At 35.3% G+C, this 19,685-nt stretch overlaps 1 protein-coding gene across 1 annotated transcript in view; it reads left to right on the plus strand.

The window, feature by feature from the left end:
* The window catches only part of EPS15 (epidermal growth factor receptor pathway substrate 15), a 162,890-nt gene that overhangs the window by 110,197 nt on the left and 33,008 nt on the right, over positions 1-19,685 (plus strand). The window contains exons 16-21 of the mRNA XM_081225796.1: positions 4,947-5,150; positions 7,315-7,431; positions 7,661-7,751; positions 10,034-10,069; positions 11,105-11,241; positions 15,352-15,421. Of these exons, the coding sequence (XP_081081922.1) occupies positions 4,947-5,150; positions 7,315-7,431; positions 7,661-7,751; positions 10,034-10,069; positions 11,105-11,241; positions 15,352-15,421 (655 nt within the window). The remainder of the gene's footprint in view (positions 1-4,946; positions 5,151-7,314; positions 7,432-7,660; positions 7,752-10,033; positions 10,070-11,104; positions 11,242-15,351; positions 15,422-19,685) is intronic.

Genomic DNA, 19,685 nt, shown 5'->3' on the forward strand with positions numbered 1-19,685 from the left:
ATAAACTTTAAAAAAAAAAAAAAGAGCCACAGCCTAAAATTCAGATCTTCTAAAACCTGGTCAGTTAATTATTATACATAATGAAGTCCTTCCCCTTGATATGCTTCCCTCCCCCCTCTTGTCTGGCAGGTGAATACCTGCTCACTCATCTTGCAAGACATAGCTTAACCTCTTATTTCTTTGTGGCATTTTCTGAACCCTGCCTTTATTGGACATTGTACTTCTGTTATAGCAATCATAACATTTCCCCCTGCACATTTGTTTATGTATCTATCTCCCTCAGTAGATGGAGCTTTTTGGTCTAGAAACATACATTTTTATCCTAACATTTAGCACAGTTCTTGTCCCAGTGTAGATACTCAATAAACAGGTAGGAAACCCAAAAGAAAGTCATCCTAGTGGGAATGATACCAGATAAATGGACAGTCTTTAAAATGGTTTTCTTTGAGTTTTTTAAAAAACTGTTGTTTAAAGTATAATTTATAGACCATAAAATTAACCAGGTTTTTCAGTGCTCTTTCTACTTTGCCACTAAACACCATGACAGTCTCTGTCATTGGAAATCGAAATGAACACGGTGCACTGGGCGGTGTTTCCTTTTCTTTTTTCCTTCAGTAATAACAAACACGATTGCACAGTCACTCATAAAATGTTCGTTACTCTCCCCACCCAACAACATCCTGATTTTTAGTTTAAACTGTTAGCTTGAAGCATTAGGCATTTCAACAATAAAAAACCATTCTCTTTCCAGTATACCTTCAATTTTTTCTTATAAATATTCATTTGAATATTTCCATTTGTGGTGGAAGTTTGCTGATTTACTGGAAGTTGATTCTGTTCCCTGGAAATGTCACTTGGGTGGCCCTGCTGGGCTAAAATCCAAAGTCCAAGTACTGATTTTTGAACCCAGAGTTCTGTGTAAGATCCAAAAAAAAAAAAATTAACCAGTTTTAAGGATCCAATTCAATGATTTTCAGTAAATTTAGAGTTGCTCAAACATCCCAATCTAGTTTTAGAACATTTCCATCACTCCCAAAAGATCCTTGTGCCCATTTATCGTCAGTCTCCACTCTTACCCCTAGGTAACTACTAATCTATGTTTTGCTTCTACAAATTTGCCTTTTCTGAACATTTCACATAGAGAAAATCAAGCAGTGTGTGGTCTTTCTCATGTGGTTTCTTTCACTTAACATGTTTTTGAGGCTCATCCATGTTGTAGCATGTAACAACATTATAGTCCATTGTATAAGGTATTTTGTTTACCCATTCATCAATTAATGGGCATTTGGATCCTTTCCACTTGTTGACTATTACAAATAATGCTGCTTTGAATTTTGTATTTGCATACAATTCTTTGTGTGGACATATGTCTTCATTTCTCTTGGATATGAAAGTTGTTTATATTGTAAAGTTATGTTAAACTTTTTTTTTTTAACTTTAAATTGCCAAACTTTTCCAAACTGGCTGAACCATTTTATGCTCCCCCTAGCAGTGTATGAGGGTTCCAAGTTTCTCCACATTCTTACCAACACTTATTGTCTTTTTGATTATAGTCATTCCTGTAGATGTAAAGTGGTACTTCATAGTTTTTAATTTGTAATTCTCTTATGACTAGAGATGTTGATCATCTTTTCATGTGCTTATTAGCCATTTGTATATCCTTCTGGATGAAACATCTGTTTAAGTCCCTTACCCATTTTTAAAAAATGGGTTCTTCTTATTATTAAATTATAAGAGTTTTAAAATATATATATATGTATTCTAGAGATAAGTCTTTTATCAGATAGTTAGTTGATTTGCAAATAGTTTCTCCCAGTCTCTGGCTTGTCTTTTCATTTTCTTTTCTTTGACTTTTTTGAAAGAGAATTTCTTTCAAAGGAAGGAGCATAAATGAGAAAAATAGAAAGGACTCCGGATATTATAAATTATCAGAGAGAAAATAAAACAGTGTTTTTGAGCATGGAAAATAGTTTCAGCAGGCTGTACTACCAAGTGTGCCAGAATATATTTGGTATCTGTGAAAGGAATTAGATCCTTGTGTCTGATCTCCAAACTTTAAGAATAAACATACCAAACTGTTACACTTGACTCAGTGACTATATGTCTTTGCACAGAGGGCCTATAAAAAAGAAGTTGCTCCCGAAAGCTTAACTATAGCTTTTCTGGGAAAAGAAATAGCTAAGGAAAAATTTTCTGACTTGCTGAATTTTTATTTTTACTTCTTACCTTGTATTTGCAAGAAAACAAAGAACCTTTGACCTTAAGTCTATGTAACTTACTTATACAATATATACTATTTATCCAAGTATTTCTGGCACTCTAAATGTTTATTGTACTTTTCTTGCACAATTTGCAAAGAGCTTGTGTTAGTTGTGTGATTTTTTTTTTTCTGTATCCTCTAAGTTTACGTAGAGAGTAAGGCTTAGTGACAGGTGCATGGGAGAACCAGACACAGGAAAACTTAGTTGTGTTCACGATTCTATTGATTGTCTCAGAAATAACTATAAGGAACAAACTGTCCTAAATAGAACTTTCTGATAGGCAAGTATTTCACCCTGCTGTTTCATCTGTATGATGGGTATTATTTTAGTATTAATGTTTTAAATTTTAAACTGCAAGGTAGTAGTAGGCATTAAAATTGATTTAATGGTCATAATAAATTTTTTAAATGAAATAAGGGAGAACAGGAAATATCAGCATGCATTACATGCAGTAAGGGTAAGTATTACTTCGTGGAACTTGTTTTACCACTGTATGTGCGTGTGTGTGTGTATAATTATATATATGATGTATTCATCTATATATGTGTTTATGTATATAAATACACACAGAGAGACATGTTCAAACATATATATTTACTGGGTCAGGGAATCTATTTCTTTCTATGGATTAAAGTACAAGTAAGTTTATAAGCCCCTGCTCTGTAACACTAGGAATATACAAGGCCTATGCTGTGGATTAATAAATATGTAGTATTTTTGGATTGTTAGTTTAAATCCTAAATACAGTGCAGTTTGGTAGATATGTACATATATGCTTATTGATGCCCACTGTTTAAATTTATAAGCATAATAGTTGTGTTTTTCAGTGAACATATATTAAGCACTTAGAGTATGCATCATTGTGCTAGATGTTGGAGATACAAAGTTGATAACAAAAATTGTGGTCTCTACCCTCAGGCTCAAGTCTTTAACTTTTTAAAAACAGAGTGAATTAGTGGAAAAGTAACAGGAAAATTTAATTGCTATAATAGTGAGAAATGCAGTGTGCCAGGCACTCTTACACACATTGTCCATCTTTTACATAGGCCTTTACATTTTTATTTTATTTATTTATTATTTTTTTTGCGGTACGCAGCCCTCTCACTGTTGTGGCCTCTCCCATTGCGGAGCACAGGCTCCGGATGCACAGGCTCAGCGTCCATGGCTCATGGGCCCAGCCGCTCCGTGGCATGTGGGCTCTTCCCGGACCGGGGCACGAACCCGTGTCCCCTGCATCGGCAGGCAGACTCTCAACCACTGCGCCACCAGGGAAGCCCAGGCCTTTACATTTTACAGAGTTCTTTCAAATCTATCTTTTGCTCCATTTAACAGTCATCTATGGAGATAGTTCTTACTACCTTTATGGATTAAGGAATGGAGGCTTGGAGAGGTTACTTTGACTAAGATCACCTAACTAGAAGGTGATAGAGCTAGATTTACATCTGTCCCCCAGTCCAGATGTTCTTTTCCCAGGTTATGACCCTGAAAAGACCTTTGGTAAATTACAGATTCCAAATTGAGCAACTTAAAAACCTTATGGGGAATGTTAGGGGAATAAGATTGGGGAACAGAGCCTTGATTTACAAAATGTCAATAGGTAATTTTTATATTTGCTAAAAACAAAAAATACAACATGCTAATAAAGAGGACTCCAATATAATTTAAAAATATATTTTTTTTGTGAAAATGGGTGCTATTCAGTAAAATTTCATTTATTATTCCTTTTCATTAGAAACAGTTTTTTTTTGTTTTGTTTTTTTGCGGTACGAGGGCCACTCACTGTTGTGGCCTCTCCCGTTGTGGAGCACAGGCTCCGGACGCACAGTCTCAGCAGCCATAGCTCACGGGCCCAGCCGCTCCACAGCATGTGGGATCTTCCCGGACCGGGGCACGAACCCGTATCCCCTGCATCGGCAGGCGGACTCTCAACCACTGTGCCACCAGGGAAGCCCTAGAAACATTTTTTGATTCTGCTCTCTCAGTTTCTTTGAGGTATATGTAAATTTGTTTTAACTGTAGACGTTGGTATAAATAAGCATTTTTTTCCTTCCTCTGGTGCCCCACATTTTTCTTTTTATATATATTACAATTTATTGCATACCACTTTTTGTCCCACTGTTGTCCCAGGTGTATAAAGTCACTTGGCTATTGAGATTAAAAAAACATCCTTTATTTAACCTGTTTGGCATACCTTAGATTTAGAGACTACTTCCTAGGGCTCTAGCCCATTAATAAGTAATGCCAGAGGATAGGACATGAGCTTATTTCACCTTTGTCTTCACTTCTCTTCTTCCCAATAGGAGTATGGATGGCTCCAAAGTCTTATGTACTCTCCCTCAACGTCCTTTCTCTCTCCTAAAGCTTCATCACAAAATCTTCTCTTGCTCTGCCACTGTGCTATCTTTTTCCTAGTACCCTGAACTTTTTTCTAATTATATTCTAAAGGACTGCCAATTTGCAGATATTTGAATTAAAATTCTTAGAGCGTCAGAAGATGTACAAAAAGCAAATCCATATATATTGGAATTTCAAGAGGAGAACTTGCTGGGATGGATTACTAAGTCATGCTGCATTCCTTAATGGAAGCAAATTTATCCTTGACCAAGTCTAAGTATATAGTTATTTTTACATTACATGTCTTTCTATTAATAAATTCTGTTTTGTATTTCTACTTTGTGTTGACAGATGCAAATGAAACTGATGGAAATGAAAGAGCTGGAAAACCATAATAATCAATTAAATTGGTGCAGTAGTCCACACAGCATTCTTGTGAATGGCGCTACAGATTATTGCAGTCTCAGCACCAGCAGCAGTGAAACAGCCAATCTTAATGAGCACACTGAAGGCCAGAGCAACCTAGAGTCTGAGTCCATACACCAGGAGTCTCCAGTGAGTCTAATAGTTCCTTAAGTTTCATAATCAACTTCAGAAAAAAAAATTAATTCAGATCGAAGTTTTGTTGACATCATACCTAATGTAAATATGTGGCCTTGCCTCATCTGAGACGGTTGAGAGGCGGAGAATGGGTTCTAACAGTTTTAACTAGTGTAGAAATATAATTTTAACTGATCTATTGTTAATAGAGCATGTTTTCAGAATAGTAGTTCTGTATATAGTAACTTTTAAAAATAGTTTTTAAGTACTCTTGCCCAAAGCTGAAAGTAATTCTTTATTTCATAACATTGAGGACATTTATTTACTGTTTTTTTTTGGAGAACACCAACTAATGCAAGAGTGCTGCTGTTATGTATGAGAGCTACAGAGACAAAAGACCTTTAACCCCGTCTTCAAGCTGCACACAGTCTAGTCATGTAACACTGTGTTAAAATGCTGTGATAGGGCTTCCCTGGTGGCGCAGTGGTTGAGAGTCCACCTGCCGATGCAGGGGACACGAGTTCGTGCCCCAGTCTGGGAAGATTCCACATGCCGCGGAGTGGCTGGGCCCGTGAACCATGGCCACTGAGCCTGTGCGTCCGGAGCCTGTGCTCCACAACGGGAAAGGCCGCAACAGTGAGAGGCCCGTGTACCGCAAAAAAAAAAAAAAAAGGCTGTGATAAAGTAAGCATAGGATATTCAGGTAGGACAGCTTGGAGGAGGCTCAGAGAAGATGTCATAGGGAAGCTTTACAAGTGGCCATTGAAGTGAGAAGGGGTTAAGCAACAGAGAAGGTGGTACATTCCTAGCAGAGGAAACAGCATTAGCATAGGTATGAAATGGGAGAAAACATGCTGCACAGGATCATGAGAAGTTTTTGGAGGATATTTTGTGATGGTGGGGAATGTATTGGTAGGAGATGAGGCTCTCTCCTAGGGGGTTACCTGCATTACCTCTGGTACTTTTTATCAAGATAGAGATGTCTGTGCCCCACTTCAAACTTGTTGAACTAGGGTTTCTGGGTTGGAGCCAGGTACATATATTATAAAAACAAATTCCATGGGTGATTATGATGTGTACCTAGATAAAAATGACCACTTGTAGGTCAGAAAGGACCAGAGAGTAAGAAATTTGGATTCATCTTGAAGCATTGGGGAATTCATCTTAGTACAGTGAGTAGCTATTGAAGAATTTTTAAGCAAGAAGTGACAGGATTGAGTTTACCTTTTAAAAAATGTGGATAGGGAATTCCCTGTTGGTCCAGTGGTTAGGACTCAGCGCTTTCACTGCCGTGGCCCAGGTTTAAGTCCAGGTCAGGGAACTAAGATCATATAAGCCGTGCGATGCAGCCAAAAAAAAAAAAAAGTGGATAATAGATTGAAGAGTAGGACTGGACGCATAGCCATATGGTAAGAGACTGTTGGAATGGTCTGTTTGAGAATTGTTTTAACCTAGACTTAACCAGTAACAAGAGGGATGATGATGAGAAGAATGCAAATTTGAGAGATATTAAGGATGTAAAATTAACAGACTTAATATTATTTAGACAGTGCAGTCTTGGATATATTATACAATATTTTTAAAGCACAAAATGGAGATTAATAGGTTATCCTTCAAAGACATAGGGTGGTATGAAATGCAGATTGCCCTTTGCACTTCTTAGATCAGAAATTTAGATCCAGAAAACAGTGGGAAGCCATTGAAGGACTTTTAACCAGAGAGTCATGATCAGATTCACACTTTATATCTATTGCTTTGGCTACCATAAGAAGGTAGATGGGAAGGACACATATTGGAGGCAGAAGGCAGTTGGAAGGTTATTACTACAGTAACACGGACCAGAAATGATGATACTGGAAATGAATGATAGTGACAGTGAGGATAGTGACAGAAAGGAAGGATTTAAGAAAGAGATAGGAGGTAGACTCAGCAAGACTTAGAATATAGCTGGGGGATGACCAAAGGGAAGTAGTTAAGAAAGACCTGAAGTTTTCTGGCTTTGAGTGGCTTTGATGCTTGGTAATACCATTTTCTTAAGAAAGATTATGGGAGAAGTCATTCACTGAATATGTTCTGCTTGTCTTTTAAAATTTTTTAGTAATTTTTGACTATTCTTTGTCCGTTTCCCCTGCCAAGTAGAAAATACATTGTAAGTCTATGAAGAATTAATTTTTTGTAGGCAAGAAGTAGTCCTGAAATACCACCTTCTGGTGTGACTGATGAAAACGAAGTGGTGACTACAGTTGTTAAGGAAAAAGTTTGTCCTGAATTTAATAGTGACAGACATTCAAAAGAGGTAAAAATAATTTTATAATTAAATGTTTTTATCACTGTCTTCTCAAGATGGGCTGTACACTATTTTAGTCTAAGGAAAGAGAAAAATGTGTTAAATGGACTTTATGACCACAAAAATATTTGTTATGTTACCATCAGTTGATTTTTCAAACATGTTATTTTATTTTTAAATGTTACCTTTTAAAACATCGGTTTCTAAAACTTTTTTTTTAATTTAAAATTATTTTTAGGAAGATCCATTTAATGTAGAATCAAGTTCACTGACAAATCCAGTTGCAGATTCAAACTTGGATTTTTTCCAGTCTGATCCTTTTGTTGGCAGTAAGTACTCTTATATTTATATTATAGATTTACCAAAAAGGGTTTTAATACATAAGCTATATAGGAATTTGGGCTTTAGTTTTGAGAGCCTACTCATTATAAAAAAAGTAAAAGGGAGAGTGAGGTTTTATATAGTCAGATTTTAGTATTTGTCCCCTTCAGGCAACTAAGTCCTGGAACTAAGCCTTTGCTTATGTCTCAGGGACCCCTAATTAAGAGTATGTTTCTTCTTCAGAATAGGAGTCCAAAGAAAGAGGAGATTGGGCACTCTTAAGTCAACGGGCAATTATTTACCAAAAGTGCCAACACCATGCTTTTAAAAGAGTGGAAATTGTAGTAGTTAGTAGCCCGATCACTGCCCTTAAGGTGCCTACAGTCTTACTGAAAAAATATGAGTTTAATAAATTAAAATGTCTGATGTCATTGTAAACTATGTTAAATACCATTTATTTCAAAGTTCTTTTTGCTTTTTACTTATTTCCAAACTCACCTTGCGAAACTGATAGGTCAGTTTTGAAGATGGGAAACTGAGGTACATAAATGGAATAATTTGTTTAGAGTCATGGCAGAAATGAGCCTAGAAATTAGAACTCTTTTTAAAAAAACTTCTTTATTGATAAAGTGATAAAAGATATATAAATTGAGCATTTAAAGTATACAATTAAATTGTTTGAGTACATTCACAGAGTTGTATAATCCTCACTAAAATCTAATTTTGGAACTTTTTTTATCACCCCATAGAGCAACTCCATACCCATTATAAGTCACTTCCCATTCCCCTATCCCCAGCTCTAGGCAACCACTAATCTACTTTCTGTCTCTGTAGATGTGCATACTTATGGAATTACACAATACATGTTTATGTCTGGCTTCTTTCATTTAGCCTAATATTTTCAAGGATTACTCATGTGGCAGTATGGTTCAATATCTCATTTCTTTTTATCGATGAATATTATTACATTGGATGGATATACCACATTTTATTCATTGGTTGATGGACATTTGTGTTGTTTCCACTTTTTTGGCTCCTTTGAATAATGCTATTTTGAACATTTATATACAACTTTTTGTGTGGATATATGTTTACATTTCTCTGGGGTATATATCAGATCATAGTACTCTATTTAATCATTTGAGGAACTGCCAAACTGTTTTTCAAAGTGTCTGTACCATTATACATTCCCACCAGTATTGTATGTGGGTTGCAGTTTCTCCATATCTTTGCCAACACTTGTCACTGTCTATCCTTTTGATTATAGCCATCGTAGTGAGTGTGAAATGGTATCTTATTTGGGTTTGATTTGTATTTCCTTAATGACTAACATTGTTGAACATCTTTCTTTATGGTTATTGACCATCCATATATCTTCTTTGGAGAAACATGTATTCAGATCATTTGCCCTTTTTTAAATTGGTTTGTTTGTCTTTTTATTGTTGATTTGTAAGAGTTCTTTACATATCTGAATATAAATCCCTTATCAAGCATATGCTTTGCAACTATTTTCTTGTGTTCAGTGTTGTCTTAATTTTGATGAAGTCTAACTTACCTATTTAAAATTTTTTTCTCACTCGTGCTTTTGATTTCATATCTAAGGTCCAAAGTCATGAAGATTTACTTTTTCTGCTAAGAGCTTTATAGTTTTAGCTGTTATATTTAGGTATTTGATCCATTGAGTTAATTTTGTATATGGTGTGAGATAGGGGTCCAACTTTTTTCTTTTGCATGTGGATATTCAGTGTCCCAGCACCATTTGTTGAAAAGACAGTTCTTTAACCCCATTGAGTTGTCTTGGAACTCTTGTCAAAAATCAAATGACAATAAATGTGTAAGGGTTTATTTCTAGACTCTTCAATTCTATAAGCACTTTTTTTTTTTTTTTACCTCAGTGAAACTTAGTGTCTTTGTTCCTAAAGTGTTGATGGTAATACCTATCCAGTAATCCATTGAAAAGTAGAGATTTTACTAGTAAAATTCTTGCTGTCATGCCTGTCTTTTCCCCTCCATCTGTAACCTGACCTTGTGGTCAAGAGGTAAGTATAGCTGAATCTAATTCAGATTTGCCTCTTTTATGAGGTGTATTGATGTTCTGCCCTTACTTATTACTTTTTAAAAATATTTCCTAAAGGTGGATGGCATTCATTGTTTTACCTACTTTGAGGTAGTTAATGAAACAAACTTTGCATTAAGAAACTTTGCTTTTGTTTTAAAGTTACCCTTTAAGTAATGGTGCCACAACAGTGAATATTGTGATTTTGATTTCTGCTTATTTATTTTATCACAGATGATCCTTTCAAGGATGATCCTTTTGGGAAAATTGGTTAGTATATTATTGAGGTCCTTCTTAGCTTTAATTTGATTATACTTAATTATAAGCTTATGTTATATTTAGGAATGAGATCTCACAGTTGGGTAGTTATAGGAAATGGACTTCCTTTTTATTCAGTTTTAAAATTGACCCAAGCCCTCACTAAGATGTTGTATGTGCCTGGCATTTTCAGAGAAAAAGTGGTAGATACTTGTGAATTTGCTTAATAAACTGTTAGCTGTACTTTATAAAAAAAGATATTAGTGCTTGTACTTTGATGCTTTTAATAGTATTTATACTGATTTCTCCTTATTAGCCAAGGATTAAATAAACAAAATGATCTACATTACTACAGGGTTTAGAACTTTTGTTTTCCTAAGATTAAAGCCTATTGGAATGAATGGGGGAAGAGTAAAGATCTTAAAGAATTACTAAGTGTTAAGCTTTTTAAGATATTCTTTCTCTGGGATTTTTGCATTAGAATAAAGCAAATCTTGTGTACCATTTAGTTATGCTTCCCAAACCTGTTCCAAACTATTGGCTGTTACCCTTGAACTCAGAGGGAGAAATACATTTAGAAGTTTTTGTTGTTTCTTTAGTTATGATAGCATAGAATAAGGGTCTCAAAATGGGATCACTTGATATTATTTGCTAATTTAAAAATAAGTTTATTAGGTGAAAGACTGTCTTTTATCAAAACCACAAAGGAAACTGTGATTCTGTCCCCACCCCCAAAATTAAAATCACCAGTTTAGAGGAATTATTAATCCTAGCATATAGGCAACATTTGTGTAGTAAGTGTTGGAATTACTGATTTGCTTTGAATGAATGATGAACAAGTAGGAAAGAGTGTTAATTAAAGCTATTTAACTAGATGCAACTGCCTATACTTTTTTCTGACCAAATAAGTAGTCAAAATATAAAGTACCTAACTTAGATTCTACAGGAGTTCAAAATGCCTTTTAATTAAGTCAGTTGTCCTGCCTTTGGTGACAGGAAATTTAGAGTAATAATTTTGTATTTTGTATTTGTGTTGTATTTTCTTAGATCCATTTGGAGGTGATCCTTTCAAAGGTTCAGATCCATTTGCATCTGACTGTTTTTTCAAGCAATCTTCTACTGATCCTTTTGCCACTTCAAGTACCGACCCTTTCAGTGCAGCCAGCAATAGCAGTAATACGTTGGTAAGTAGGAGGGTTAAAAAATGTTAAATGGATAACAGATGTTCTGAAAGAGTTTCTTTTTTTCTTTTTTAAGAGCACACAGTTTATTGAGCAGAAAACTAGTGAAATAAAAAGACCATTAATCATTGCTAGATAGTAAATTCCTTGAGGGTAGGAACTATATCTTATAAAACATTTAGCACACATACCCTGCCTGTACTGTGGTTAAGTGGTCAATAAATACATGTTAACTTCGGTTTAATGGTCAGAGAAGAAGTAGGGAAAGAGACAAATGTAGAAAAAAAAATGATAAAAACAATTTACCTATAAAGTCATACACTATTTGAATCATCTTTCAAATCCGAAGGATATAAATAATTCAGTACTCTAGACAAGAAAATTATTTGCCAAACTGCCACTAACTCCTGGGAATGAGAATCAGACACCTTCCTGGTAAATCCTATTCCTTCCACATGGCAATATCAGGCATATACGTTACAAGTGAAGAACTAATTGGCCAAGTATATTTTGTCTTTAAGAGAATGGGTATACGGGGGATCTTTTGGATTCTGTCTGCAAATGAGTTTCTTGAAATACACAGTGATGAAAGAATCCTCTTGTAGATTACTTCTGATGGACCATATAAAAATTTCAGTATCATCAAACCCACCTAATTTTTGGTTCCGACAGGTATTTCACACCTTGATCACCCATTGGAATTGACTAGAATAACTCATGTCATCCAAATATCAAGTCCATCCTTCAAAGGACCAAATTCTATCCCATTGGAGATATTAAAAATAAATGATTAAAAATCCATAAGCCAGTGTTCAGTAAAGCTTTTAAAAAATGTTTGGTATGCATTATTGAAATAATGAAATCAATTTAAAAGGAACAGCATTGATTTAAAAAAAAATAAAATCATTTCGGTTATCTTATAGACATATCTGGAGTGTTATTCTTGTAAAGAAGTATAAATTCCCACTAAATGTCAGACTCTCTTGATAACATATACATAGAACAACAATTACTATTTAATAACCATGAACTATGATCCTGGTACTTCTGTGTACTTCACAGTCATAATTTCTAATCTTCACGTCAATCTTGCAAAGTAGGTGTTGGTGTCCCTATTTTAATAATAAGGACACCGGGACTCAGAAAAATTAACTAAGTTCAGACAACTAAGTGCTTTATCATCTGGAGGCTTTGAAAACAAAACCTTTATGTTATAGATATTTAAACACATGCAAAATAGAGTAACATAATGAAATATTTTAACTTCCATGTATCTATCACCCAATTTCAATAATTATGAATGGTTTTGGAGGGCTTTTTAAATGCTTTTTTTCGTGTTTGTTTGGTTTGTTTTAAAGTTTTTATTTGAAGGCTTATTTTTTGAGGCAGGATATTTCACATCTGTAAGTAAACCAGACCTAGAAAGGAACAGTTGATTGACAGGCATGTGAAGCAAAAATTTTGTCTTTTAATACTCTTAGATTAAGAAAACTTCCTTAAAAGAGTAATTGATTCTTTTAAAGATAATAGACTTTGGTGTTCTTGAATTACTTCCTTACTGTATTTTAATACAGGATTCAGTACTGTATTCAGCTACTTGGCCAGCAACTGGTTTTTTCCACTGATGTAAAACTAAGCAAATGCCTCTGTAACTAAATATTTGTGGTTTCCACAGGCTACTGGATACTCTGTTTTCCTACAACACTTAGTTTGCAGTGTGGGCCCATTTGCCAAATTTTTCTCAAATTGGCTGCAACCTAAATTCTTTTCCTCTCACCTTATTTTAGCCTCTCATTATCCACTCTTATTGTTTAAAGAGCAAGAAAGCCAAAGCAGCTCTTCCTCATTTAAAAATAAACAAGTTTCTTTTGTTCCTCTTCCCTGGTGAAACTTTTCTACCAATCATTCTACTTACTTTTTCCCTTTTCTCCCCAGGTTTTGAAAGCAAAAATGCCCTTGCTTACAGCTCTTAATTTCTCCATTCAAAACTAAACTAAACACCAAATTGGCAATATAACAATAGTTACTTTTATCTAATCTCTTCTATGCTCCAGGCATGGTGCTAAATTCTTTTCATGTGTTACCTCATTTAAGCATCACAGTAATCCTATGAGGCTCATGTTTCATCCTTATTTTAAAGATAAAGATCAATAAATGAGAGGTTAAGTGTAAGTTAGTAAGTGATACAACTAAATTCAGACCGTGGTCTATCTGACCAAAATCTAAGGTCTTCACCACTATAGTCTAAAGTTTAAACTCATTTCTTCCTAGCTACAAACCCCCGTTTTTTGTCATCTTCCTTCTTTTCAAACGGGCCTCTGTTAATGCCTCCAGACATGAATCTCTCCCCACAAATCTTTCCTGTTCCTTCAAGGATGGTCTCTGTTCTCAGAGGGACATAATTTTAAAAACCAAACCAAAAAAACAAGTGCCATTTCCTACTATTCTAGCTAGTGTATGGTAGCTACTGTGTACGTGCAAAGTCATACTGTGAAATGAGGGAGTGGATGGCTGATGCAGAAGAGAGAATTTCAGTGATAAACTAGGTGACTTTGTAGGAGGATTTTGGAACATTAATTCTATAAAATTATACCATCTGTATTTTAGTCATGAAAATTACTTTTGTGTACTAAATTGCCTAATTATCAAACTGAACATAACATAAAGAGTTTTGTGGCCACTTATTCCCTCATGGGCTGCACAGTCCATCCTGTTCCCCTTGCTGTCCCAGTGGCCTTTTAGGTTGCTTGCACAGTATATGATAAAGGAATAGAAATAAAACCTGACACACAGGTAGGCATACTTTTTCTATTTCTCTCTGTGACGGTACATAAAATCTGCAAGCTATTGTTAAAAATCAGGGCTGTTAGTTTTTCCTTCTTTCGAAGTTTAGAGAAGAAGCAGTAATAGTTGGTGACTTTAGTTATCATGTCTGTGACTGTCTCTCACACTGGCATTTTAACTATTATATTAGGAACCATGGAGAGTTACTTTGCTATACAGACCAACTTGATATTTTTTCCCCCTTGATTGCTGTTTATTCATTCAGCAGATAATCAGAGTATAAGGTAGTGTGTTCATTTTATAAAAATGTAAGTTAAGATAAGCATCAGTTAAAATAAGTACTATCATTTTCAGTTCTGAAAACATCACTAGTATTTACTTCTTTCTGCTAGTAGTTTTGTTTTAATGGGTCCTGTTTTATAAAATGAGAATATACTCAGTCCCAGTTAGCATTGCTTCTCTCTTTTCAAATACATGTTTTACTTGAGCTCTCCAATATCCTTTGGCATTCAATTGTTAATACCCAATTTCTTGATGATTAGAAATAGATCCTGTAATACAGATGACATTGCTAGTCATGAGTCAGAGTAGGAGATAAATATTCCAAAACTCTTTTCATGCCCCTTTTATCTAACAGTATGCCAAGGCTTTTGGCTGGCCTCTTAAAAAGAGCCTGATGCCAGAAAGTTAGTTCAGTTATCTTCTTAAATATATATTTTGTTTGATGATTTAAAAACAAAGTAAAGTAGGAAGACAGTTCAGTAGTTAGAATCACTGGCTTCTGGTGAAGTCCTCACTGTTTGTAGCCTCTCACCCTTGCCATTTGATCCAGGTTTTTACATGGCTTATTATTGAAAGCAGCTGAATATTTTTAGCAGAAAGCACTCTCCCTCGCTCAAGTTCTCTCTCTCTGCCTCCCCCTCTCTTTCTCTCTCACACATTAACATTAGAGGAAGCTGAGTAAAGGGCACATGAGAAGTCTCTGTATTATTAGGGATGGGATTGTGATTGGAGCGGGGCACATGAAGACTTCTGAGATGTTAGCAGTTTCCTGCTAACAGGAACACCTGCATAGGTGTTCACTTGATACTGATTTATTAAACTGTACATAATGTTCCATACATTTTTCTGAATGTATGTTATGTTTCACAGTAAAAGATTAGAAAATGATATGTATCATTTCAGTTTAATAAGTTTGCAAATCAGTAGGGGTAAACATTTGCTCCTAATTGATTTAGAGTTTGTAAAGAATATTTTCTTTGGTGTGGCAGTGAGGTCTCAGCTCTGAAATGTTGCCTCTCTGAGTCATGACTTGTGTAATTTGTTTAGGTGGAAACATTAGAGCACAATGATCCTTTTGCTCCTGGTGGGACGGCTGTGGTTGCAGCCATCGATTTGGGTAAGGATATAATTTATTAGTCTCTTTCAACAGTAAACACCACCCTGTCTTTAAGCATCTTTCTTTTCGTGTCCAAATATATTCATCCTGTTTACTTATTTATGGCGTTAAAATTATCGCATAACTATATCCTGTTGCATTCTACCAATAATAAGAATGGTATTTTTGTATCACTTTCTACTTATCATTCATTATCTCATTTATTGTTCTTATTAAACAGCTTAATATGTACTCTAGCCAATGTCAGTAAAACCAATAAAAACCCTTTTTGCTTTATAAAAGGCAGCATAGCTTGGCAGTTTCAAACTCAGCATTCATTCTTATGGATCTTGACCTAAATTTAAAAATTAATGGCTTCCCATAGGTACTGATATTAGCTTTACAAATAGTACATAGGTCCTGTTAATAAGACAGAGAAGAACTAAATGTTATTCTGGTACCCAGTTTTCATGCGTTATTTATGGAATCTAATTTTCCATTTATCCTTTTTTTTCTTTTTTTTTTACTTGTATATTTATTTACTTATTAACATCTTTATTGGAGTATAATTGCTTTACAATAGTGTGTTAGTTTCTGCAGTATAACAAAGTGAAGCAGCTATACATATACATAAATCCCCATATCTCCTCCCTCTTGGATCTCTCTCCCACCCTCCCTCTCCCACCCCTCTAGGTGGCCACAAAGCACCAAGCTGATCTCCCTGCGCTATGTGGCTGCTTTCCACTAGCTATCTATTTTACATTTGGTAGTGTATATGTGTCAGTTCTACTTCTCTCACTTTGTCCCAGCTTACCCTTCCCCCTCCCCATATCCTGAAGTCCATTCTCTACATCTGTATCTTTATTCCTGTCCTCCCCCTAGGTTTTTCAGGACCTTTTTTTTTTTTCTAGATTCCATATATATGTGTTAGCATATGGTATTTGTCTTTTTCTTTCTGACTTACTTCACTCTGTATGACAGACTCTAGGTCCCTCCACCTCACTACAAATAACTCAATTTTGTTGCTTTTCATGGCTGAGTAATATTCCATTGTATATATGTGTCACACCTTCTTTATCCATTCATCTATCAATGGACACTTAGGTTGCTTCCATGTCCTGGCTGTTGTAAACAGAGCTGCAGTGAACATTGTGGTACCTGACTCTTTTTGAATTACGGTTTTCTCAGGGTATATGCCCAGTAGTGGAACTGCTGGGTTGTATGGTAGTTCTATTTTTAGTTTTTTAAGGAACCTCCGTACTGTTCTCCGTAGTGGCTGTATCAATTTACATTCCCACCAACAGTGCAAGACGGTGCCCTTACCTCCACACCCTCTCCAGCATTTATTGTTTGTAGATTTTTTGATGATGGCCATTCTGACTGGTGTGAGGTGATACCTCATTGTAATTTTGATTTGCATTTCTCTAATGATTACAGATGTTAAGCATCCTTTCATGTGTTTGCTGGCAATCTGTATATCTGCTTTGGAGAAATGTCTATTTAGGTGTTCTGCCCATTTTTGGATTGGGTTCTTTGTTTTTTTGATATTGAGCTGCATGCGCTCCTTGTATATTTCGAAGATTAATCTTTTGTCCATTGATTCGTTTGTAAACATTTTCTCCCATTATGAGGGTTGTTTTTTCATCTTGTTTATGGTTTCCTTTCCTGTGCAAAAGCTTTTAAGTTTCATTAGGTCCCATTTGTTTATATTTGTTTTTATTTCCATTTCTCTAAGAGTTGGGTCAAAAAAGATCTTGCTATGATTTATGTCAAAGTGTTCTTCCTATGTTTTCCTCTAAGAGTTTTATAGTGTCTGGCCTTACATTTAGGTTGTTGATCCATTTTGAGTTTATTTTTGTGTATGGTGTTAGGGAGTGTTCTAATTTCATTCTTTTACATGTAGCTGTCCAGTTTTCCCAGCACCACTTATCAAAGAGGCTGTCTTTTCTCCATTGTATATTCTTGCCTCCTTTATCAAAAATAAGGTGACCATATGTGCATGGGTTTATCTCTATGCTTTCTATCCTGTTCCATTGATCTATATTTCTCTTTTTGTGCCAGTACCATACTGTCTTGATTACTGTAGCTTTATAGTATAGTCTGAAGTCTGGGAGCCTGATTCCTCCAGCTCCATTTTTCTTTCTCCAGATTGCTTTGGCTATTCAGGGTCTTTTGTGTTTCCATACAAATTGTGAAATTTTTTGTTCTAGTTCTGTGAAAAATGCCATCGGTAGTTTGATAGGGATTGCACCGCATCTGTAGATTGCTTTGGACAGTACAGTTATTTTCACAATGTTGATTTTTCCAATCCAAGAACATGGTATTCTCTCTCCATCTGTTTGTATCATCTTTAATTTCTTTCATCAGTGTCTTACAGTTTTCTGCATACAGGTCTTTTGACTCCTAAGGTAGGTTTATTACTAGGAATTTTATTCTTTTTGTTGCAATGGTAAATGGGAATTTTCCTTAATTTCACTTTCAGATTTTTCATCATTAGTGTATAGGAATGCAAGAGATTTCTGTGCATTAATTTTGTATTCTGCTACTTTTCCACATTCAGTGATTAGCTCTAGTAGTTTTCTCGTAACTTCTTTAGGTTTCTCTATGTATAGTATCATGTCAACTGCAAACGGTGACATCTTTACTTCTTCATTTCCAATTTGGATTCCTTTTATTTATTTTCCTTCTCTGCTTGCCATGGCTAAAACTCCCAAAACTATGTTGAATAATAGTGGTGAGAGCGGACAACCTTGTCTTGTTCCTGATCTTAGAGAAAATGGTTTCAGTTTTTCACCATTGAGAAAGGTGTTGTCTGTGGGTTTGTCATATATGGCCTTTATGATGTTGAGGTAAGTTCCCTCTACGCCTACTTTCTGGAGGGTTTTTATCATAAATGGGTGTTGAATTTTGTCAAAAGCTTTTTCTGCATCTAGTGAGATGATAATATGGTTTTTCTCCTTCAATTTGTTAATATGGTTTATCACACTGATTGATTTGTGTACATTGAAGAATCCTCGCTTTCCTGTGATAAACCCCACTTGATCATGGTGTATGACCCTTTTAATGTGTTGTTGGATTCTGTTTGCTAGTATTTTGTTGAGGATTTTTGCATCTATGTTCATCAGTGATATTGGCCTGTAATTTTCCTTCTTTGTGACATCTTTGTCTGGTTTTGGTATCACAGTGATGGTGGCCTCGTAGAATGAGTTTGGGAGTGTTCCTCCCTCTTCTATAGTTTGGAAGAGTTTGAAAAGGAAGGTGTTACGTCTTCTCTAAATGTTTGATAGAATTAGCCTGTGAAGCCATCTGGTCCTGGGCTTTTGTTTGTTGGAAGGTTTTTATCACAGTCTCAATTTCAGTGCTTGTGATTGGTCTGTTTATAATTTCTATTTCTTCTTGGTTTAGTCTCGGAAGGTTGTGCTTTTCTAAGAATTTGTCCATTTCTTCCAGGTTGTCCATTTTATTGGCATAGAGTTGCTTGTAGTAATCTCTCATGATCCTTTGTATTTCTGTAGTGTCAGTTGATACTTCTCCTTTTCCATTTCCAACTCTGTTGATTTGAGTCTTCTCTCTTTTTTTCTTGATGAGTCTGGCTAATGGTTTATCAATTTTGTTTATCTTCTCAAAGAACCTGCTTTTAGTTTTATTGATCTTTGCTATTGTTTCCTTCATTTCTTTTTCATTTATTTCTGATCTGATCTTTATGATTTCTTTCCTTCTGCTAACTTTGGGGTTTTTGTGTTCTTCTTTCGCTGATTGCTTTAGGTGTAAGGTTAGGTTGTTTATTTGAGATGTTTCTTGTTTCTTGAGGTAGGATTGTACTGCTATAAACCTCCCTCTTAGAAATGCTTTTGCTGCATCCCTAGGTTTTGGGTATTCGTGTTTTCATTGTCATTTGTTTCTCGGTACTTTTTGTTTTCCTCTTTGACTTCTTCCGTGATCTCTTGGTTATGTAGTAGTGTATTGTTTAGCCTCCATGTGTTTCTGTTTTTTACAGATTTTTTCCTGTAATTGATATCTACTCTCATAGCGTTGTGGTCAGAAAAGATACTTGATATGACTTCATTTTTCTTATATTTACCAAGGCTTGATTTGTGACCCAAGATATGATCTATCCTGGAGAATGTTCCATGAACACTTGAGAAGAAAGTGTATTCTGTTGGATTTGGATGGAATGTCCTATAAATATCAAGTCCATCTTGTTTAATGTATCACTTAAAGCTTGTGTTTCCTTATTTATTTTCATTTTGGATGATCTGTCCATTGGTGAAAGTGGGGTGTGAAA

Source organism: Mesoplodon bidens, assembly GCF_964165515.1.
Source record: "Mesoplodon bidens genome assembly, chromosome: 2".
NCBI classification, from domain to species: Eukaryota; Metazoa; Chordata; class Mammalia; order Artiodactyla; family Ziphiidae; genus Mesoplodon; species Mesoplodon bidens.